The 22339-nt window shown below is 36.1% G+C and overlaps 1 protein-coding gene across 1 annotated transcript in view; it reads left to right on the top strand.

Annotated features, from left to right (window-relative positions):
* The window catches only part of EFL1 (elongation factor like GTPase 1), a 65138-nt gene that overhangs the window by 5298 nt on the left and 37501 nt on the right, over positions 1-22339 (top strand). The window contains exons 8-15 of the mRNA XM_082291048.1: positions 505-628; positions 1332-1408; positions 1544-1680; positions 2472-2594; positions 3991-4090; positions 12730-12881; positions 13590-13768; positions 14429-14564. Of these exons, the coding sequence (XP_082147174.1) occupies positions 505-628; positions 1332-1408; positions 1544-1680; positions 2472-2594; positions 3991-4090; positions 12730-12881; positions 13590-13768; positions 14429-14564 (1028 nt within the window). The remainder of the gene's footprint in view (positions 1-504; positions 629-1331; positions 1409-1543; positions 1681-2471; positions 2595-3990; positions 4091-12729; positions 12882-13589; positions 13769-14428; positions 14565-22339) is intronic.

Consider the following 22339-nt stretch of genomic DNA (forward strand, 5'->3'; position numbering starts at 1 on the left):
CGTTATTAAAGTAATGATTCAAACAACAAGAAGTTTCATAAGTGGTTAATTAAGAATAATTACCACCATCTAATGGCTCAAGTGTGGCTTAAAAGAATCCTTTTAATGGTTTTTAACATCTGCTGTTCTGGTCCCAGATCATAGTTAAGTGTGGTGTGAGAAGTCTTTCAAAGAATAAATTTCAGAGTCATCACTTAAGTATTTATAAGGTTTGTATTATGCTTTGGAGTTTTTGATGAGGGGATAGTACACAAATGTTTATTTCAAGTAAAGCCTTGAAGCTGACTTGAAACAAAACAAAGCCATTCAAATGCTGTTGATGTTTTTGATCTGTTATGACTAAATATTTTTGCAGGTGTAAATGTTAAGCAATGTGAACTAAAATGAAGACAATGGGAAAAGTGGGAGTAAAACAAGGCTTTGAGATTTTTGTGTGATTTTCACATAAGCTGTTGCTGTAAAAAACATTACACTTTTACCAAGATATGTTTTCTTTGCTTTCAGAATTGAACATTTTGCCAAACTGTACAGCCAAAAAATTGGAATCAAGCCTGCAGTACTTCTGAAGACTTTATGGGGAGATTATTATCTAAATACAAAAGCAAAGAAGATAATGAAAGGTGATCAGGTATGGAGAAAAAATATAACCTGATTTTTATTTTGGAGTTCTTCTTTTTTTTTTTTCTAATTCTGTTCTTCATGCTGTATTCTGAAACTTGACCTCAGATCCAGTGTTACTGGAGGTATAAAGTCACCAGGATAGCCTTGCAGCACCCATTGGAGCACAGAACATTCCAAAATTGACCCCTCAAATGCTGCATGGAGGAAATCCCATCTAAGAGTGTTCACTAAATAAGGGACATTGTGGCTTCCAGGTTTCAGCATAGAGTGAAACACACAAGATGAAAGGAAGATTAACAGTGCAGAAACAAGAGTAGGGACTGGGTCTCTGTCCTCTATGAAGAGCTCTTCCACAGCTAATGGTTTGGGATATTCACACTAAAGTTAAGGGAGGAGAAAGCAGTTTCCCTGTTTTCATGTAATCGTGATTTTTTTGCTGTTTACATAGGTGATGATTAATGGTTATAAAAAGGATGATAAGGAGGCTCAAGCTAGTCATGTGCCATATTTATCAGCTTCTTTTTCTGAAATTGAAACCCTTGTCCTCCTTTTCTAAATTTCATGTTTGTTTTGTCCCTTATACCATTCTTATAAGACAGAGTTCTTGGTTTTGAATAAAGGTTTTACATGCTCCTTATGAAAAGTGCAGTCTTAAGCCTATTGGAAAAGTGAGGAGTTGCTGGTAATGAGCTGTTTTTATCTTCTACCAGTCAAAAGGAAAGAAACCTTTGTTTGTGCAGCTGGTGCTGGACAATATTTGGAGTCTGTATGAGGCTGTTATGAAAAGGTGAGAACATCTCTAAAGTTTTCATGGCATCTCTTTCCATGTGCTCTGGTGATTTTTTTCGAATACTCAAGAATTATAGATACTGGTTATATATTGTTACTGTGGTTTTTTTATCTGTTATTATTTTCCTTACAGGGACAAAGAAAAAATAGAAAAGATAGTCACCTCTTTGGGACTGAGAATTGGTGCCCGGGAGTCACGGCATGCAGACCCAAAAGTTCATCTAAATGCCATTTGTAGCCAGTGGCTACCAATATCTGATGCAGTCCTCTGTATCCTTAAAAAAGATACTATTTTTTGTTCTGTTGGCAGTTCTCAGGCTTCAGAGTGTGCTCACATATTTCACTGTGTGATTTGGTATAATTTTTTTTTCTGTGTGTATATCTGTGCCTAAGCTAGCTGGACCTATTTTCTTGCTTGTAACATTACAAGTTACATATCTGCCATTATTTTTACATTTCTGCCAACTTTGTGCTTTTGCATGCATCTTACTGTTAGGAAGCTAAGTTCTGAAACTGGAGGCAATTTGACAATACACCTTCATTATGTAGTTTATATTCAAGTTTTAGTGGTTTTCCTGAAGATGAAACCAATCTCCTGTTTACAATAATATCATAGGTCATCTGTCCATGAAGTTCTGCAGATGTCTGGTGTTACAGTTCAGGCATAAAATTTCTTAATCCAAAATCAGCCTTTGCTGTTTGTCAGCTGGGCCCATTGTTTATAATATGATACCTCTTATATTATGGTAAATGTACACAAATTATTGATGCATAAATACTAATTACTTCTGTAGATCTTTCCCCAGTCGTGCTGTTCTTGGTTTCCCAGCTGCAATTAGGATGGGCCACCCCTCCTTAACTCTGCCCCTGATAAAGGGCAAAAAATTCTGGTGACCTGAGAGGGACCCGAATGCACTGTGACAACAGAGCTGGGTTTTGGATCTGCTGCTGCTGGCAGTTAATGCACAGGGCTGAATTAAAGAAGCATTGAAAGCATTTGTCTTCCTGTTGTTTGCATTCAGTAAGGAAATATAATTATGTATCCTTAGCAATGTGTTTAGCCATGGTGTGTAATAAAATTCCCAGTCCTCTGGACATCACGGCAGAGAGAGTGGAAAAGCTGATGTGTGTTGGAGCGAGAACATTTGATTCTTTGCCACCAGAAACTCGGGAACTGAAAAGTGGTGAGTAGGTGTTCTCCCATTAACAAGAAGGTTGTTTCTGTCCTGTCTTTGGATTGTAAGATGTGTAGTAATCTGTACGTAAATTTGTAAATATTTCATTTCCAGTAACTTTGTTGATGTTTGTCATTGACCTGTCATAGTTTTATGACCATGCATTTTTCTTCAATCCCATATATTCATGGGTTTTAGACAGCTTAAGCTGCAGGTGATATAAAGTCCAGGACTCTGACACTGGGAGTTTTACAAGGGTGCAAGGTTAATACTCGTTTTTAGTTCTAAACAGTAGAAGTTGTTATGTAATTGAGAATTGAGTATTTTGCTCACTTGTGTATTAAAATCATTAATTTTTAGCCAGTAGTGGTTTGAATTTGGATTTAATTTTTGCAAGTGTATTGATTAGCTTTTAGTAATTAATTATGAATTGTAGCACAATGTTTTGAGGAGAACTTCAAGAAATCTAACAGGATGAGATATCAAATGTCAATTAAAAATGAGATGTGAATGTCAAATTGACAGGCTGTTAGGAATTGTTTCCCAGGGGTAACAAAACTGGCTTTTCATCCTTTATTGAACATTTAAAAACATGGGATTCTCCAGACAGTATTCAACACTGTATTAGTGCAAGTTAATTGGAAGAAATTTGCCTCTGTAAACTTAGATCTTGCTGTTCTTGGTTATGAACAAGTAGTGGACTTTGGCATTTAATATCTTGCTAATTTTTAGTAGGAGTCTTGTGCTTCTGTTTGTCTTTGCTCTGTGGTCTTTTCATATTTCAGATAAAAGGGAGAAGTGTAGAAGATGATTCAGTTTCCATGTTAGAAGTTTTGAATGGTATTGTGTAGTTTGAATTTTATGTGTTTCAAGTTGGCTGAAAAAAATAGTTTATGGGAATTTCCTAAGCATTGAATGAGTTTTGTGTGCATCTTTCATCTTTTGAGGAATATCTGTTCTTGGAGTGAAGTTGTTAGGATTTTGTGAGCATCTTGACATTTGCAGGTCTTCCTCCTTTAGTTTGAAAGGAAGGAGAATACTTTGAGGTACTGAATAGTGTTCAGTCTTAATCCTGTGCTGCTCTCTGGTTTCCATTGTGATCCAAATCAGCCTGTGTACTCAACTTGTTTATTTGGAGTATATGTAGGTTTTTTATCAAGAGTTCTATTTTTGCAGTTTTGCTCATTTTATTGCAAAGGACACTTGAAGATAGAGACAGTGTTATCAAATGAGTAGGCTAGAGAAATTTCCTACTTTTTCCTGTTCATTTGTCCTTAGCATATTATCCATTGAAACAGGAAATAAACAGTAATGCCTGCAAAATTAATGTAAAGTCATAGCTTTGCCCATATTTCTGGGGGGGAAAAAAGTGAAAATAACTTCATTTTATGGTTTTTTTTTTCAGCTTTTATGAAATGCAGTAGTGAAGGAACAGCCCCGGTTATTGTCTTTGTTTCCAAAATGTTTCCTGTTGATGCAAAGGCATTGCCACAGAACAAACCAAGGTAAGAAAATGTAACATTTTACTTTCTGATCTATGTTAGTTACTTCTGGTGAAAAAAATTATGTTGAAGGCATGGATAAATTGGCTTAGACCTGAGAAAATAATTAATGAATTTTTGAAATTCAGTAGTCTTTTCTGGAAGTGAAGATTTCCTGAATGAGTTCAGGAGGTAATTGTTTCATCACAGTAGTTTTAGAAGATACAGCAAATCTGTTGGAGAGTAGTACTGTTGTCCAGAGCTATCATCCTAATGCATGCATGGTAAGCAGTTTGAGAATGTCTGGTGGAAGTGATGGACTTGTAACTCTTCCTTGGTTTTTCAGTGAGGTTGTGTTGGCATGATCGTGGCACCTTGTGTTGTTACCAAGGAACACTTCCCATCAAACTGGGCAGAACAGCTCAGTGATCATCCTGTCCATTGCAACAGCAAAATAAAATGGGTTGATTAAAGTAGTCCAAGTCTTGACTGACTATTTGCAGTGATCTGAAGGGCATTAATGCACTTCAAAGGATTTTCTTCTGGGATGTTTGGAAGATTTTTTGTTGCAGCCTTTTGTTGTTCAATAGCCATCTTCTTTTCTTTGAGGAGTAGGTCCTTCTAGATCTCATGTTCCTGGCACACTTAAGTTTACTACTTTAACCTGAAGCCACCTGCTTTTTCTGCAGAAGAAATGTACTTTCCTGATGAGTTTACAAGAATGAGGTTCATCTTAACCTTTCATCCCTCCAAGCCTCTGGAGTGTTTTCAGTAGGCAACTTCTATGTTAACTGGCCATTTCATGTTTTTTGGGGGAATTGTCACTGTACAGAGTGACATTCACTAATAGAGAAAATAATTTTCCTGCTGAATTAGACTGTGTTTAATCTTTGTACAAAAAATTCTGCTACTGTAGTAATATTTGAAAGCTTTACTACCTACCTTAGGTTTTTCTCCTGCTTGCTAGATTTGTTTCGATTTTTTTGTTACCAAGGTTTTCTACAAATCTTCCACCAGAAATCTTCTTTGCACGGTTTGAATTCAGGGCAAGGATGCACTGTGTGCATGGACTGAGCAGACACTAGATGGTGCAGTTTTGCTTTGAGTGCTGTCCTGAAGTGTCTGGGAATCACGAGCTCTTGCTCAGGTGTGGCACAGCAGCGCCATTCCTGCTTTGTCTCCTTTCCTGGGGGTGGGCTCCAGTTATCAGAAACACCTACACTGAGGCCATCACTTTTTGGCTGTCCTATCACTGATAATGACCTGGTTTTTTATTTGTTGGGAGAATCAAGAGTCTTTGAGGTGATGAGGATGTGACATGGGGCACAGGTGGATTTTACATATGCCAGACAGAGAAATTTTCAAGATTTTAGTTTCTTTCTCTCTGTTTATTCAGTCCATTGAAAATTGTAGTGTCTTGCTCTGTAGTTTGTGTGAAAAATATTTCTTGCTGGCCTTAGTATTAAAATACTCAATTAGTTACTAATTAGCTAATATTAAAATGAAATCACATTTATGTTTTTCTTTGAGGTAATCTGTCATTATTAGTACTGTCAGATTTTGCAGATTAGATAATACTAAAGATTTTGTTTTGAGGTGACAGTTGGCTTCCACTATTTGAAAAACAGCAATAGAGCTAAATGTGTATTTCTCAATACTTGCTTTGTTAAGATTCTACAGGTAAGCAGTTCTTGAAGAAATTGGAAAAGGAGGTTAGTTCTAATGAAGGAAAGCAATCTCCATGAAACAAAATCCAAGTGTTTTAAAAACACAGCATTGTGTATCTGTGGTTCTTGAGCATATTTTTAATTGTATTGGTCATTGTGTGCTATTTACAGTTACACAGTGAAGATTGTGCTTAACAGAACTGAGTGATGGTTGGAAGGAGCATGTGAGATCCAATATTTAAACAGGCATTCCATGAGGGTGCTCCTTAAGAATGTTTGAACATGGGGAGAAACAAAGAATATCTACACTATGTCTGTTACCAATTGTTTCATGTTTTCCTATTAAAGAACATTAATCCATGTTGTATGTTTCACTTACATGTTAATTTTGAGGAGCCATAACTGTGCTCTCATGTATCTTGATGTTTGACTGCTGGACTGATCTAAGGTTATTTGAATCCCTTGAGAGTGGGATCCCATCCTTGGGAGTGGAAAGACTGATTCTGAGCATGTTAAAGCATGGTAAAAAAATCGAAGAGTTTTCTCCAGATATTTTTTTGCAAGACTTGTCTTCTACATCCAAGGGGAAAAAAGTGTAGATCCATGCTAGTGTCTCCTTTTTCCTTTTGTGAGGTGGTATTGGGTAAGGTTACCTTTTTGGAACTTTGTTACAAGATTCAAACTGACTTCGTAGTTTTTTATAGTTTGCCTTATTTCTGCCATCTGCTTGTAATACTTATTAAGCATAAGTTGGGAAAAGCAGAAAGCTCTTCTAAGTCCAGGGTGTACAGTAAATGATAACAAAGGATGGATTTTTAATTAAAAGGACCTCCTTTGAGACTGCTGTTGGCAACTAATATATCCTTGAAGGTCACTTTAAAATGAATAGATTCTATGCTAAAACTGGTATGATTTTGCTTTTACTGTTTAAGTAGCAGAATACACGGGAAAACGGTTCATTGTCAAGTTAAAGCAGGTTGTCATCTTATATTTATCTTTCCTCTGAAAGATTTGACAATTGCCTTTTTGTATGGTACCAGTATGTCATTCATTTTTACCAGGTTTTGTAAAGAAATGAGAATTGTGCAAATGTTTTGTCTTCCAGTTTCTTCTGTCTGAGCTTCTGAAATTACTTGCTAATTCCCACCAAGTCAGGCAAAAATGTAAATTGTTGGTTGGGCAGAGGAGACAAACAGATTAGAGCCCCTCCTCCACTTGCTTTATGTAATGGTTATTTGATGCTGCTGGTGGTTATTTATTCTAAAGTGTTGCTGTGTGCAATATTAGATGTTCATTCAGCATATGCTGTTTCTCTCATTTCTGCTGGTGTGTGACATTGAGCCCTTGTCTAAGACAGAATGCTCGAGTGTAGGTATATAAATAAAAGCCAAACTTGGCATTTAGGTTACAGGGTATATAAATGTACCAGTTTGCTTTTCCTGAGGTTCCGAATTCTGTCTGTATGTAACCCAGTATAAAAGAGAAATATTTAGTAGTTAATTGCAATTGCTTCCAGCTATTTGCTAGGGGTATTTAATGTAAAATGTTAGGAAAATATAAACTGAATATCATATGTTTGTTATGATGAAATCATCTACTAAGTAAAGCTTTTTGTGTAAATCTCACAGTGATGTAATGCCACGTGAGCATAGGAAGCAAACCTTTTATGTTACCTCAAGTCCATCTTATAATCCTGAATAATGTAAATAAATAAAGTGCACTGAAGAAATTCCATTTCTACTTTCCAGTGGTAATGAAGAAAAGTCTATTGAACAGATAAGCCAGTGCACTAAAATTATATTCCATTACTGCCCTGGGGGATATAAAACCTATAATACCTATAATACCTCTACTATTTTCCTCCAGATAATGTGAAAGATTCTTCTTTCTCCTCAGTCAGCTTGAAATCAGGACTTTTTTTTTTTTTTTTTAGGTGTCACCCTGAAACAGACACTTCCCCATACAATTCTGCATGAAATTACAATGATACTTGTTTCTTTGTTTTGTGCTACAGCTTGTGAGCATGTCTTAAACAAACAGATTGTAGCATGCTTCATTTGTTTTCTTTCTAATGCTTTACAAAAAGTGTGTTGGAAAAAGAAAGTCCTGTGATTTTTGCCAAATCTTCAGCTGAAATGAATTGATCAAAATGAGAACCTGTATAAAGCTCCAAGCTCTGTAAGAAATTACTATCTTGCAAGTAAATTAATTTATATGTTTAAGGCAATACAACTTGCAGCGACTTCAGTGTGATCTGAACCCATCATCTTTTGTTCTTTAGTAGTTAGTTCTAAATTGTAGTTGGTGCAGTAGAAATGAATAGGGCATGTATCATCTGAATAGGCTGTCAGATTTACAGGTTAGCATCTGAATTTGGCAACCAGTTGCATAATTAAAAGGCTAATAAATGCTTTTCAAAAACTAAAACCCTTATTATGGTTATAATGGAATAGATTTCAGTAACAGTATACATTTAAATCTGGCTGAGACCTTGGCAACTGATCCAAGAAAGAGATACACCGTAATGGTTGAAATTTGAATCTCTGGGTATGCTATAGTTTGTGTAATGGTGAGTTTAAGTGAGTAAACCTTGTAACATTGTGGAAGAGTTTTGCTTCGAGTTTCTCTTTTCTTTTTTGCACATTTAGCATGTGAGATAAATCAGAGGCCGCTCTATCAGTCTGGAGTGTTTTTCCAGGCAGAGTGTGACAGCTTGGGATTGATACCTTATTTCCTTACGTGTGTCAGAATGAAAGATAACTGCCATATAATGTAATACAAGCAGTTGTTGAGTATTCCCTGTTGAAAGAGTAAGACTGTTGTGTGAAATTTCATGTAAGTTCTGATTTGGATAATTTTCAGTTGCTCCTTTTGTGTTTACACATTTATTTCTACTGTGAATTGTGTAGCAGTCTCATTGCAGTAGAACTGACAGTAAGTGATCTTAGTAGGTGTACATTAGTTTGTGAATGGAAACTGTTCCATTGACATCAAGTAGTTTAATCCAGAAATTAATGAGCTTCTAAAGGATTAGGAAAGCCACTGGACATACACTGTGCTGAAATGTAGCAAACAAACTGCACTTGACCCAGCTGTCCTTAGGGATGTTGTTAACAGAACTCTGAGTACCAGGTGAGCAGAGCAGCAGCCAATGATTTCACTAGAGCTTAATTCTGAAGAGTAGTCATGAATAGGATTCTCTATAAATTACATGGATTTAAAGATGTTATCAGAAATTACTTCCTCCTCATCTTGTGAAGTCAAACATGTGTCCATGAGCTCATGCAGTTTAAACTGGTAAAAGCTGTATGGGGAGAAAGCATTCTCAGAACTTGAAAACCATTGTTCGTGGCATGAGAGATGCATCACAGACACTTGTTGGCAGTGCTGTTAGTCATTTGGAAATCAGTTGGTTTTTTGACTGTGGTGTTTCGTTTTTAAAATGGTCTGGAGGTTAAAAACATAAACATAACACTTCAATAATCAAAGGCAAATTTGTCTTTGGGGGTTTTGTTCTGATCATTCACTCTGAGTTTTTGAACTGCATTGGATTGAAGTCTGTGTTTGATAATCTGAAAGAGTAGAAAAGCTATCATGTTCAGAGGATTGATTGCATGAGGAAGTCTAGTTGTCATTCATTTTGAACTAAATGTGTTATCCTGGGGGAATGTGGGAATCATAGAAGTAGTCAGCAGGAGCTTGCTTACATAACCTGAAATCTAATGCCTTTAATCAGCAATCTATTAAATGCCGTAGTATGGATATTATACTCTTTCCCACATTATTATTTCCAGAGCATTTGTTTATGACATGTTTGAGTTTAAGATGAGTTGGTAATGATGTGGTCACCCTTTTATGCCAGCTCCCTTATTTGTGCCAGGTTCCCGTGTCTGGATGCTGTAGCATTTCTCTGGAGGCAGGGAATCTCTTTCTGCCACAGAATTTTTATTTGCTGGTTTTTGTGTGACTGCATGTTGCCATTCTTTTTTTCCTGCCAATATTATGAGGCAGTTGATCCTTTCTAATGGAGTGAAAAAGGGGAAGGGGGGAAAAAGAAGAAGCAACCATTCTTTTGGTGTGGGCAGCTTTTGTTCAAAATTGATTTTGCTTCTGATTGGTTTTGCCAACTGGAGAAATTGAATAAATCGGGGTATAATTTGAAACTGGTTTTGTTTCAGATCCAGTGCCTTATGTGCATTAATCTTGTTCTGTGTTCTGCTTGATTGTGTTACAACTCTATAAAAGGATTTATTTGACAACATTATCTTTTTGTAGGAGTGGCTAATTTTATAGAAATTGATGGTGACAGAAACCAGGATGGAATCTAGGTTGTACCTGCTAGTTAAAGTCCCACCTACACTCAATCTGCTTTTTTAGCAAAATGAGAATATTATTAAGTGTGTTTATATATATTGCAACTTAGACCAGTGCATTCAGAATCTTGAGGTACCTTTAATATTTGTGGTTAGGGCTATTTGACACCTAAATATACTGATACTTGGGAAAATACTTTGTAAAGTGGAAAAAAGCAAAGAAACTTTGTTCTTTTACTCTCAGGATTATTTACAAAAATGAAAAGTATTTTTGGACAATCAGATATGTTGGAATGCATACACAGTCCCTGTATGTATACTATGCCATCATATATAGACTATGTTTATCACACCCTTGGCTGTCTGATCTGTACTTTCCCTATCAATCTATCTCCTCTAGAAATTTTTCTAACATTCCAAACCTTTAAATAACTTTGAACAGCTGCCTTCAGGAAAAAAAAAATTATAAAAAAGTTTTCTTCTCCACCATCTGCTTTGCATTTTGTATTGTTAAACCTCGCTCTCTTTAGCAGTAAAATAAAGAAGCCAAACAGAAATACCACAGTATTTGAAATTTCAGAGATCCATTTTCTTAATTCTGTCATGTTTGAAGAGACACTTTTTTCCTTTTTTTTTAAAAAAAATGAAGTTACTAAGAAGTTTGAAGTGGTGATTTTGTCTTGCATTCTCCTTTTCTATAACATGCAATGTGTCTGTCCCAGATTCTGAGTTCTAGAAGTCTGTGCTTCAAATTCTGACATTTTATCCTGGGGCCTCTCTTAGGTAACTTTGAGAGAGATTTTTAACTTATGTATAGTTTTCTTACTCTTTCAAATTTAACATTTGGGTTCAAGATAAGCATGATAACTGTTCCAAGTGGTTTCTTCATGTTCTATAAAGAATTTTGATTCATGAAGTGTCTCATTTCTTAATTTAAATCTCTTGCAGAAGGTGCAAGAAGGTGATTTTCTTGAAGGAAATCATTCTGATTATGATATAAATAAAAATCTTACTGGCATGAGTTGTTCTCAGCCATGTAATCTGTTCAAGGCTTCCTGCCCCTAATTAATCCAGTTAAGAGCAGAGTAGGTGTTCAGTAACTACTGACTGCACATAAAACCTTTGACCTGTGATTAAAAGGGTTTTTCCATATTTTGAAGTGTGTAATAGTTGATGTGGCAAAGTGAGTCAATCTTGCTGTGCTTTTTTTTAGTAGAGATCATATTTGTATGGCTGTTCTGTAAACAAAAATGACTCTACTGCTGTAGTGCTTCCTGTGGTTGTCTTCCTCTTATCATTCATTACTGTTGCTGTTCAGGAAATCTTGACCTGTTTAAGTGTGGAGGCTGAAGAGAGGAAGTGACTTGTCCAAGGCTACTAAACAAGCTAAAACTACTAATGGGGCACTTTTTGTTTTAATGCTGTGTGTTTCATGGAGTTGATTGAAAAAATCCTAAACCATCTGAACACTAAGGACTGTTGTTTTTGTCTCTATCATGTGAGCAAATGCAGGACAAGTCATGTAGGTGAGGTTTTGCTGTGGGGTTATGTTCACCTTCTTCAGCTGAAGTCAAGGTCTAAGACTTGGTGATTAGTTTGTCCTGTTGTGTTGTAGAAATGCATGTTTTAGGATAGAAAGACTTCTGTTCCTTCTCTTGAGGTAGAATTAAAGTAATATATATGTCCATTGCTCCCAATGCAGAAAAAACCAAAAAACAAACAAAAAACTCCAACATTGAAAGCATTGTGGTTCCATTAAAAAAACTATGTCTGCATAACTTAGTTATTTCTTCTGCTTTTAAGTTACAGCACTAAAGATTATTTTTTAATGCAGGCACATAATGGCACATTACTTGGGAATTTGTTGATACTGAAATTAGTAAACAGAATAGATTATTCTTGAAAGTATCTGTAATGATTACGTTCCCCTCGTTTATATGGGACATTAATAGAAACAAGAGTAATAACTGAAAAGAGAAGATGACTAGTATCTGAATTTATTTTCTATCTTTGTAATAATTAAATTAGGGGATAACATCAAATAACTTACTTTTACTTAGGGCCAGATTTAAAAATCAAATGGACAGTTTTGGGCAGTGCTGTTAGATTTCATATGTGTGTAATGAACATCACTTTGCTGTTTAAAATGCTTGCATTGACAAACAAGTCTCTTTATACTGCCTTACGTAAGAATGTTGATAATATTCTTTATCTTTTATTATTTATTGCTTTAAATCATACTTTGAAGCACTTTGCTTTAAGGCAGGGTGTACCAGTGAGTGGATGGATGCATCAGACTATTAAAATTGGGTTTTTTTGTTGTTGTCTGTTTTAAGTCTTCTGCCTTAATGGGCTTATTCACTTTATGAAAGGTAGCTTTAACAGGCAAAGACATTTCCCTGCATTTGAGCACTTGCTATAAAGATTACCTTGAAATAATAAAGATACCACGAGTAATTAAAAATGACAGTATTTGATCTCTATGTATTTGGAAGAAAAATGAAAGCCTAAATATGGTAGAGGAAGACTTTGTAAATTTTAGCTGACTTCAAATTACAGTGTTGGGGGACAAAAGGCATTCTGCATGAGTTTTTACTTATATCAAATAGAGTATTCTAATTACTGTTATTTATTTTAAGATAAATGACATTGCCAAATACTGATGTTTTAAAATACAATGTAGGCCATTAACTCAAGAAGAAATCGCTCATCGGCGCGAACTTGCGAAACGAAGGCATGCAGAAAAATTGGCAGCAAGTCAAGGGAAGGAGCTGTCAGAAAAGCCCCCAAGTGAAAATTCCTCTGAAGTAACTGGGAACACTGGTGATAGGAAAGGTGTGTGGTACCTTGATACCTGTTTTTTAGGAGGATGTTTGATAGTAGCGTCTTGGTGTTGCCAAGGGGCTGTGTACAAATCCACATCGTGCATCATCCACGTGCCAGTCCAAAGTTCAATGTGTGGAACTGAACAAAGAGTGAGGAGGGGTTTGTAAGAAAGCTGATAGTTCATAAATGGTGAAATAGTGGCATGGATTCATGTTCCTTAGCCTGAGAATGTGCTTGATCTCAGTACTTTATTTGAAGGGATATGATGCTTGAAGGAGATGCTCTGCTAAAAACTGTGTGACTTTCAACGCCAAACAGCCAATAAATTGGTACAAAAGCAGTGTTATGAGCAGCAGGACTGGGTAGCAGTTGTGGGGGTTGGTCTTTAGTGGTAGGACAAGAGGAAATGTCCTCAGATTGTGCCAGGGAAGGTTTAGAGGAAAAATTTCTTGACCAAAAGTGTAAAGCATTGGAAGAGTGTGCCCAGGGAAGTCATTGAGTCACTATCCCTGGGGATACTCAAAACATGTGACACTGAGGAACATGGGTTTGTGGTGGACTTGGCAGTGCTGGGTTGGACTTCAGGATCTTAAAAGTCTGTTTTAACTGGAACTATTCTGTGATTCGCCACATGTGGCAATATAATATATAACTGACTTTTTTTCCTTCAGATGAGGAAAGTGGTTTTATGCTTAATGTATTTTTCTGACTGGTTAGGTGAAGAGCAACAGCTCACTGGTCAAGGAGACAGCATGACCTCAAAGGCTGTGAAACAGGAAGCAGACAACAAGGACTATTTCATTGCTTTTGCCAGAGTGTTCAGTGGCGTGGTGAAAAGAGGGCAAAGAATCTTTGTTTTAGGACCAAAATATGATCCTGCTGAGTCTCTGCACAAGGTAAGAGGTGACTGTGAACTGTTGCAATAACTTGGGATTCTTTTGAGGCACTGATGACTTAACTTCTTACACATGTCTCACTCAAAAGAGAGAAAAAGTTCAAGTGCAGAATTCCAGAAAGTATCAAAGTAATTTAAGTAATTGTGCTAATAGCTGATTGCAAACTCATTATAAACCTTAACATTTCCAAAATAAAGTACAGTGTTGTATTAGCTAACCATAAATCCAGTATGTGTATATTTTGTTTTTAAAAAATATGTGAAGGAAAAAGCAATTCTTTTAGGGAACAGAAGGTGCACAATAGCGTTGGGAAAACTGGAGTTAAATGTTTTGAGATTCTGATCAAAGAAGTTCATTACTTTTGAATTTACTTCAAAACATTTGTTTTTTTTGGTGATAATGAAAGGTGAGGTAGAAGTAGTACACACCTAAAATTTGCCAAAGAAGGCATTATCTTTTTTTATCTTCTTGGTAACATTCACTTATTTGCCTCAAGCCTGGATTTTTGGGAGTGTATGTTGGTTTTTACCATCTAAGGTTTGAGATGGAAATGCTCTAGGTTGTATTTTTTAGCTTTGGAATGCAAGGAGGTTTTGTGGAAGAGGTTTTTATCCGAGCTAAGTGATAAATACCCAGATGCTGGTTTTGTGCTCTGTGTAGCTGTCATCCCAGTGCTCTGCCACAGATGATCTGCCAGCAGTCCCTCATATGACATGCTGTACATTGGAGAACCTCTACTTACTTATGGGAAGAGAGCTTGAAGATCTTGAGGAAGTACCTGCAGGAAATGTTCTGGGTAAGAACTAGGATTTAATTTCCTACAGCCTGAATCCTTATGTCATCTAAAATACACTGAAATTGGTGTGATGTGATTAATAAATAAGAAAACTTAAATCCATGAATATTTTTACGTATGTTGTATGTGCAGAAAAGGAAGGCAGTCCAATTAAGTTGGGATTTGTGTGCACTTTGAAGAGGAGAAAACTGGGGATTACATTAGCCTGTTATCTTCAGGTTGGATTATTGCCAGGGAAGCATTGCTGCCAGGAATTGCCAAAGGCAGTAGTAAATTCTCATATTTCATAAATTGCAAGGATTATTTATAATATTTTCCCAACAGTGGAAGTTCTTTAATGTGACATTTCTAGTGATGTGGATGAGTGTAGTTTTATTTATGGGTCTGTTTGAACTCTGGTGCTAAAAATTACTTTTTTTATGGCTGTGGCAATTTTGTCACTTTCTCCATGGACGAAGTTGTAAAAGTCAACCTAATCACTGAGTTATGTTCTTTTGTGCCAGATTCTGAGCTGCTTTGCTCTAGAATAAGTAGCATTCTTCACTGGTTTTGTCCTTTATTTGTCTCTTTTTTTTCATAACAAAAGTAATGTTAAGAATTTAGAAAGTGTAAACTCTAAAAATGACTTGGTTCTTTTTTTTCATTGTGTTAATGAAAATGCTTGAACTAGAGCAAAATACAATAATATTTTCATTTGTACTGCCTGATTTTTAGAAATTTATGGTGTATATATATAGTTAATGAAAAATAGGTGTACCCTGTAAGGGTTGAAATTTTTTAATTTAGGCAGTTAACTGTGCTTTGTCTCCTTTATCATGGGCCTAGCATTCAGAACATAAGCAGCTGGTGAATTTATTTCATTTGGAAGCTTAATGGTTTAAAATTCTGAATTATACCTTACTGTAGTCTGATTGTAATTGACCATTTGCAGTATGAAAATGGTGAGTGAGTGTGCCTGAGTGTGTATATGAGTGAGTATCTGAAAATAGATGAAGTATATGGTCTGTTTACTTCAAAAAATGATTAAGAGTTTGGGGAAAAATAAAGAAACCCATCCCAAAACACTCTGCAGTAAAAATGAAAGGATGTGGTCTTCATCCTCCATTCATTACTTAGCAAACAGTAAATACTCCTGGAGCTGCTTCCTGCAGAGAAAAAGTGTATTGTGAGGATTTTGTTATGTTTTTAGTGTTAAGAGTTGGACCAAATTTTAAGAAACCTTTTTGTAACCATCAGATTCTACCAGAAGTTGTTGGTAGTCAGGTGCTGAAGGCTGCTCTTCAGTGGCATCCAACTTTTCCATAAAGAAAAGCAGTTTACTTCAGTAATATGAGTTCTAAATGGTCATATTTAGAAGAATTCATTGGAATTTTAAGATCAGAATTGACAGTTAGCCAGACTGTGTTTGGTATTTCATCCTTTGTCATCACCTCACGGTAAAGTGATGACCCAAAGCAAGGTTTAATTTTTATGTGAAACATAGAAGCTCAAGTCTGTATTTGGATTTTTACTTCTAATGTAATTTTAATGATTTTTTTTTAGACTAAAAATCCTAAATGCCTTTCCTTTGTTTCTCCCATTTCCCTGTAAGGCTGCACTGTTGATTTACATAAATTCAATAAACAATTTAATGATTTGATGATGGTTTACCACACTCAGAAGAAAATGCAATGAATTTATATGAAAGGAATGTGTAACAATGGTGATGCAAGACTTTTATTATTCCAGTTAGTAACAGTGATTTCTGTTTGTAAGGCCATTTGTCTTCCAGCTTTAGAGCACACAGCAGTGATTTCTCTCCAGCCATATAAGGAAATTGCTTGTGGATTATATAGTAAATTAAGGAAGCTTTTCTGAAAGCTCTGTGGTTTCACTCTGTATAATTAAGTTATTGCCATAAGGAATACCCAGTTAATCATGACTGCCTATTTCCACTTTAGACTCGTGATATAGATTTTTTCAGATTTTTTTATCAGGGTTTGGGGTTTTTTTGCTAATATTTATACATTGTTTCTTGAAAGGAAGGATCTGCTTGTCACTAGTAAGCGGCCTTTTTATCCTTTATACTGGCTTATGCAAAGGTTTAATGACAAAGACAAGGCTTGATACAGAGGTTGTTTAACCAAAGATGGAAAGATTTAATCCCTTGTTCCTTCTGTTCAATTAATATTTCCTTAAAATACTACTCTCCTTTTAATTGATGAAAATCTGAGATTGCAAAATATCCTGAATAGAAAGGGCAGTGAAGCGTAGCGTGTTTGAACTGCAGAGCTGTGACAAACAGAATTCCACAACATCGAGCTGGAAAGAGATACTATGTCCTTGTCTAATATGTGTAGCCATTCTGGAAAGCTTTGGGCAGTTATTTTCTGGTATTATTTTGAGTTCCTGGAAGTTAGGAGATACAAAATATTTTGTGTTGGTTAATTTGTGTTGGAAGTTTGCAGCTTGACTGTTTAGCCAAAAGTATTTGTCAAAAAGCTTTAAGCAGTATGTCATTTTCAAGTAATATGGCAAATACAAAATAGAACCCTTCCATAGAGCTGTTTGTTATTCAGAGTTTTTCTTTGCAAACTTGTGACTACTGTGCATTTTTGTAGGCCTTGAGTAGGAGGTGAAATATGATTGAAAACAAAAAGTTCTTGGGGACCAAGGGTAATAAAGTCTTTGTAATAAATCTTCTTCTAAAAATTATTTGTCAGAATAGTCTATGGAAAGAATAAAATCCTTGTCTTAGACAAAAACACCCAGTTTGTAGAATCTGTAATTTAGCAGGACTGTTGATTTATCTGAGGTCTAAAAAGGAGTATATGAACAAAGTGCCCTCTGAGAAGAGAGTACTCTCTTATTTTTCACCTTTTTATTTGTCACCTTTTTCCCCACCAGCACCTCTGTGAGATGTCCTGTGCCAGCAGACAGGATATTTTACTTGTTAACTGGCACTGCAAGGCTGTTCTTTGTACTCCTTTGAATGAACAGAGACCTTGCAGGAGGAGAATCTAGTTACTGGAGCAGCAGATAAGGTTATACCAGATTAGGCATGTGCCCTCGAGTTCCAGATGGCTCTTGTATTGAGTTGAGGCTGCTGAATGAAGAACATGATAGTCAGTGGAATGGGCCATGAGGTATCTGCAGGTTTAATTTGGAAAAATGTTGGAGTACTGGTCCAAAAATAAATCGTGTGTCTTGGTGCACTGTTTCAGGAATGGCTTATTTGTCCTCTCTCACGTCAGATGCCATTCCAAGGTGTGCAGCTGCTGAATTTGAACCTCCCTGTGGGCATCAGCTCTGACAGTTCTGGGAGTGAGATCCTGGTCTTGCCAGTGGTCCATCTGCCTGGACCTGATTGTAGTGCTGGCTGTCTCTGGGTCATTCTGTCCTGACTTCAGGGCCGTATCAGCTTCTGTACCAGCTTCACTTGGGCTGAGGCCTTATTATCTTAACAGAAACAGTGTTCTGCTTTGTGAATTCTAGCTAGGTATGCCAGAACCATGCTTAAATTCCAAATATAGATGTACTCTGTACTTGCAGACATTAAGTGTGACAATTATGTGTGCCACCCAAATCCTTATGTCAAAATAAATTGATTTTTGATTCCAAGACATCTCAGGCACATTTTGTGCTTCCCTTTTGGAAGCTGCCTGAATACCCATTGGAAAGAAAAGTCCTCATATATCTATCATAGACCTTGGACACAATGTGTGCTGTTTGGACAGTACTGTCCTTCTGGAACTTTTAGGAGAGAAATGGTACTTAAATATTATATTCCAAAGACTGCTGGACTGATGTACATTCTCAGTGACACTATAATTAACACTGGCCTTTGTTTCCATAGTATCATCTATGCAAATAGCAAGCTACTCTAACTGTCCCATGCTCCTTAAAGGCTTGTCCTTCTTTCTTACAGCAAAAATACAACAGGAAAAGGAGCTTGATGTAGGCAATCATCTGGCTATCCAGAGGTTTCAGCTTCTTCAGTGAGAGTTACAGAAGCTTAGGTTCTTGCTGGGACACTCCCCTTGGGAGTATGAGTGGCACTGGAGGTTCCTGCTGCCCTGCAAACATCTCCAGAGGTGTTGCATTTGACAGGAGGTGAACCCTGGCTGTAGTGTGAAATCCACCGGTCTCTAATTTGATTATCATAGCTCTTCTTACTAGTGCTTGGTTTCTCTTCTAAAAGGGAAAATTAGAAGTGGTCCAGTTGGAATATATTAATTGGTTTAGTTTGGATGTTGTAGGTAAGTTCTTCTGTTTGCTGAGTAGTGTTAGATATTGTTTAACAAGCTGTAGAGACTGATAATGCAGGTACACAAATAGAAAAATTAACATTACCACAAACAAGTCTTTTTTTTTTTTTTTTTTTTTGTTAATGAGAGTTGTGGGGAAGCAGTATTTTTGAGGTCTTTCCATGAAAGAAAAAAATGTTGCTTGTTTACCAGGAGGCAAAACAAGAACTTAAATTGAAACAGTGTTGAAAGCCCTACAAAAGAGATTATTATATGCAAGTTCTAAATTATTTCAATTATGTTTCTAAGTTAAGAGTATTTAGTCTAAATTAAAACTCTGTCTCACACCAATAAGTGTTTTGAACTATTAATAAGTCTGTATTATGGGGAATGCAAAAGAAAGAGGGGGATGGTTGATTTGCTTGTTCCTATGCAAGAATCTCTCTCCCCTTATGTATATAAATACATTTAATTATTTATTTATTTGTTTGTTTATTTGAACCAGTCAAAGAAAAAGTACAATTACAGGAGAAGCATCACTTTGTAGCAATTGTTGTGAAATTCTTGTGGTTGAAGACTGTAAAAAGAACTGAGTGATCCCCAAAGTGACAAAGGAAAAATCATGAGGCAATATGTGAGGAAAAAGTAATCTGGGCTCATAAGTAAAGATTTAACAAGTGCATGCCCTCCAGATGCACAGAATAATAGCTTCATTTTTTTTCTCCCTCACTTTTTAAAAATTTTTCTTGCTGCTGCCCTCTAATTGGAGACAAAATGCTTTTTTGTTCTCTGCAAAAAAAGGGTTGTTGGAGGTAGTGTAAGAAAGTATTTAAAAAATAAGGGAAAAAGGTAGTGGATTTTGTGATCATATCATGCACAGATGAAGGGCTTAGAATTCCCATACTGGGTATTGATTACCATTTCTAAGTAATGTAAGCAAGTGCTGATGTAAAAACCAACACACATTTTTGAAAGCACTGGTTTAGGTAGTTGTGTAAGTGAGTAATCATGTGGGATTTTTAAAAAATTGGCTCAGTCTCATATTTTTCCTGAATGAATAATTGAAGGATCATTCAGTGATACATTTTTGTTAATTGGAATAAAATTTATCTCAAGGCATGTTGTGCATGCCCACACACGAGTTCAGAATGACATGCATCTTAAGTGTGTGTGTGCATCTGTGTGCTGCTTTTTATCCACAAGTACCATAACAGTGGACTTGTGTTTGCTAGTGTACAAACCTAGATCTTAGAGCTGCCTATACAACTATTGAGGTGCTTTTTGTGTCTTGTTGAATACTGTCAAAAGAAAAGCTTTCCCTTGACACTAGATTTGTAGTGCTTTAGTGCAGGGCTCGTAGGAGGCTGGATGATTTCCTGAATGTTTCCAAATGCAGTTTGCTATGTGAATATCAAGTGTTCCACCAAATTAGGAGCATTTGGTTTTTTAACTTACCAAGTTACATTGTTAAAAGCAGGAATCTAGAAGTCCCTCCTGTTGCCGGCTCACTGTCAGACTTCCTACATTTGACACACTGTGTGTACCTTGGTGTTTCCATTTCTAAAATGCTCGTTTTCCCATACAGTGTTCTTTCATGTTTTAATTATTTATAAAGCACTTACAGGATTCTTGACATGGGAACGATGTGGCATAGGAAATGTGGGTGATGATGGATTCATACCTCTGTATTTTTTGGTACCTTTCTGAAGATAGGTGCCACAGAGCTGCAGTAGCATGTAGAGCTGGTGTGAAGGAGTACAGCTAACCTCATTACAAGGTGTCTAACAAGCATTTTATTCCTTAAGGACTTCATTGAACAATTTAGGAGCTTTTAATAAGCAGCCTCTGTTAAGAGCAAAGAGCAGCTGCGAGCAGCAGTGCCATTTTAAAGGCCCAGAATGGCTTTCTAGGCCTGATGCCAACTAGCAGGCATTACCACCTTCTGCAAGAGCACTAGGAACAGGCCTGCTGTTCACCAGCCTTGTATTTCTGTGCAAACATTTGGTGGGCTAATTTCTCTCTCTGAATCAGTAATGTGATTATTTGAAAAAAAAAAAAAATAAATAAAATCGCCAGCTTGAAGTGATTCCAGCTGCATGGGCTGTCTCATCCCAGCCTGCTGTGGTTGGTGAACACAGGAGGGCAGTCTTCCTCCAGAATGTTACTGAAATTAGCCCAAAGTACTGAATGAAACAAAGAAAACTCAAACCTTTGTCTTCAGTTTTGGAATGCTTACACTTTTTATCTCTAACTGCCATCTTATAATGCCTATAAAATAACCTTGCCTTTTAAACCAGTTTTTAGTAATCCAGCACTGTTGAGGAAAAGGTATATAATTGAATGGATTATGTTGTTGAATGACATTTAATCTCTGTGGACTGCTGCATTTACCTGACACCATAGTACTTATATTATTTTCCTACCCAGGTAGTGTTTTATTAATAGTTAAATTGTTGAAAAAATTGAATATGTTCAAGTTGTTTCTTTGAGCTAAAGACATAATAGTTAATCTGTTGTTTGGCCTCTTTCAGGGCTGGAAACTGAAACCATTTTCTTTAACTCTATTTTAACCATAGTGGATTTAGTCCCTTTGCAGTTCCTGCTCTTTGCTGTGTGTGCTTCTAACAAGGCAGGCTGAGAAATTAGTATTGCTTAGAGAGCAATATAACATGACATGGTGCACAGCTGATGAACTAGCACCAAATGAAATTAAAAGTTTATTTTGCTGATCATCTGCTGAGTTTCCTTTGTCCTGTTTGCCTCACCATTTAATGTGATTTATTTCGGGGGCTTTGAATTGACAAACTTTATTGCAAAAGAAATAAGTGATTCATTACCTTGTTTTCAAATCAATATCAAGATATCACTAGAGAGGAAAAAAGCATGTCATGTCTTAGGTCAGAGTTATAGCACTGACATGTGTCTTTATTAACTCAGCTAAATTTGTTTTTTTGGAAGGATACTTTGAATGGTTAAGAGTTTCCTTAGAAAGCCTTTTTTGTTTTGAGGTTTTTTTGTGGATCTTTTTGGTTGGTTTGTGTTTTTTTTGTTTTTTTTTTTTTTTTTAAATTTTTTTTAGAATTTAAATTGCTTTGTGAGTAGCTGTATTTTTTCTGTTTTTCTGACTGTAGCTTATTAAGACTATAAAAGGAAATCATAAGTGTAGTAATTCTTTTTGAAGAAAAACACTTCTAAATTTTCTAGTGCTTCTGGAATTTTCTCTGCTCTAATTTTCAGGAGTTGATGATGAGATTTTAAAAATTTGTTTTGTCTTGCCACTGAAATACAAGGGGTTCTTTAATAATATTTAAAAAATTGAACTGTATAAGACTATTTAAGCTAAAGTCATAATACATTCATCTACCCAAAAATGCTTGTAAATTTGCTCTGGACCCCTGCTGGATTATAGTGTGAAAAAATGCAAATGATTAAGTTTTTGAGGAAAGCAGAGAATGCAATGAAACATTCTATGTCAGCTTTATAGCAACTCTTAGTTTCTATAATCTGTAAAATCTGAGCTTTTGTGTGAATGGAAATTAGATTTCTATA

This window comes from Coloeus monedula (genome assembly GCF_965178545.1).
Source record: "Coloeus monedula genome assembly, chromosome: 14".
NCBI lineage: Eukaryota > Metazoa > Chordata > Aves > Passeriformes > Corvidae > Coloeus > Coloeus monedula.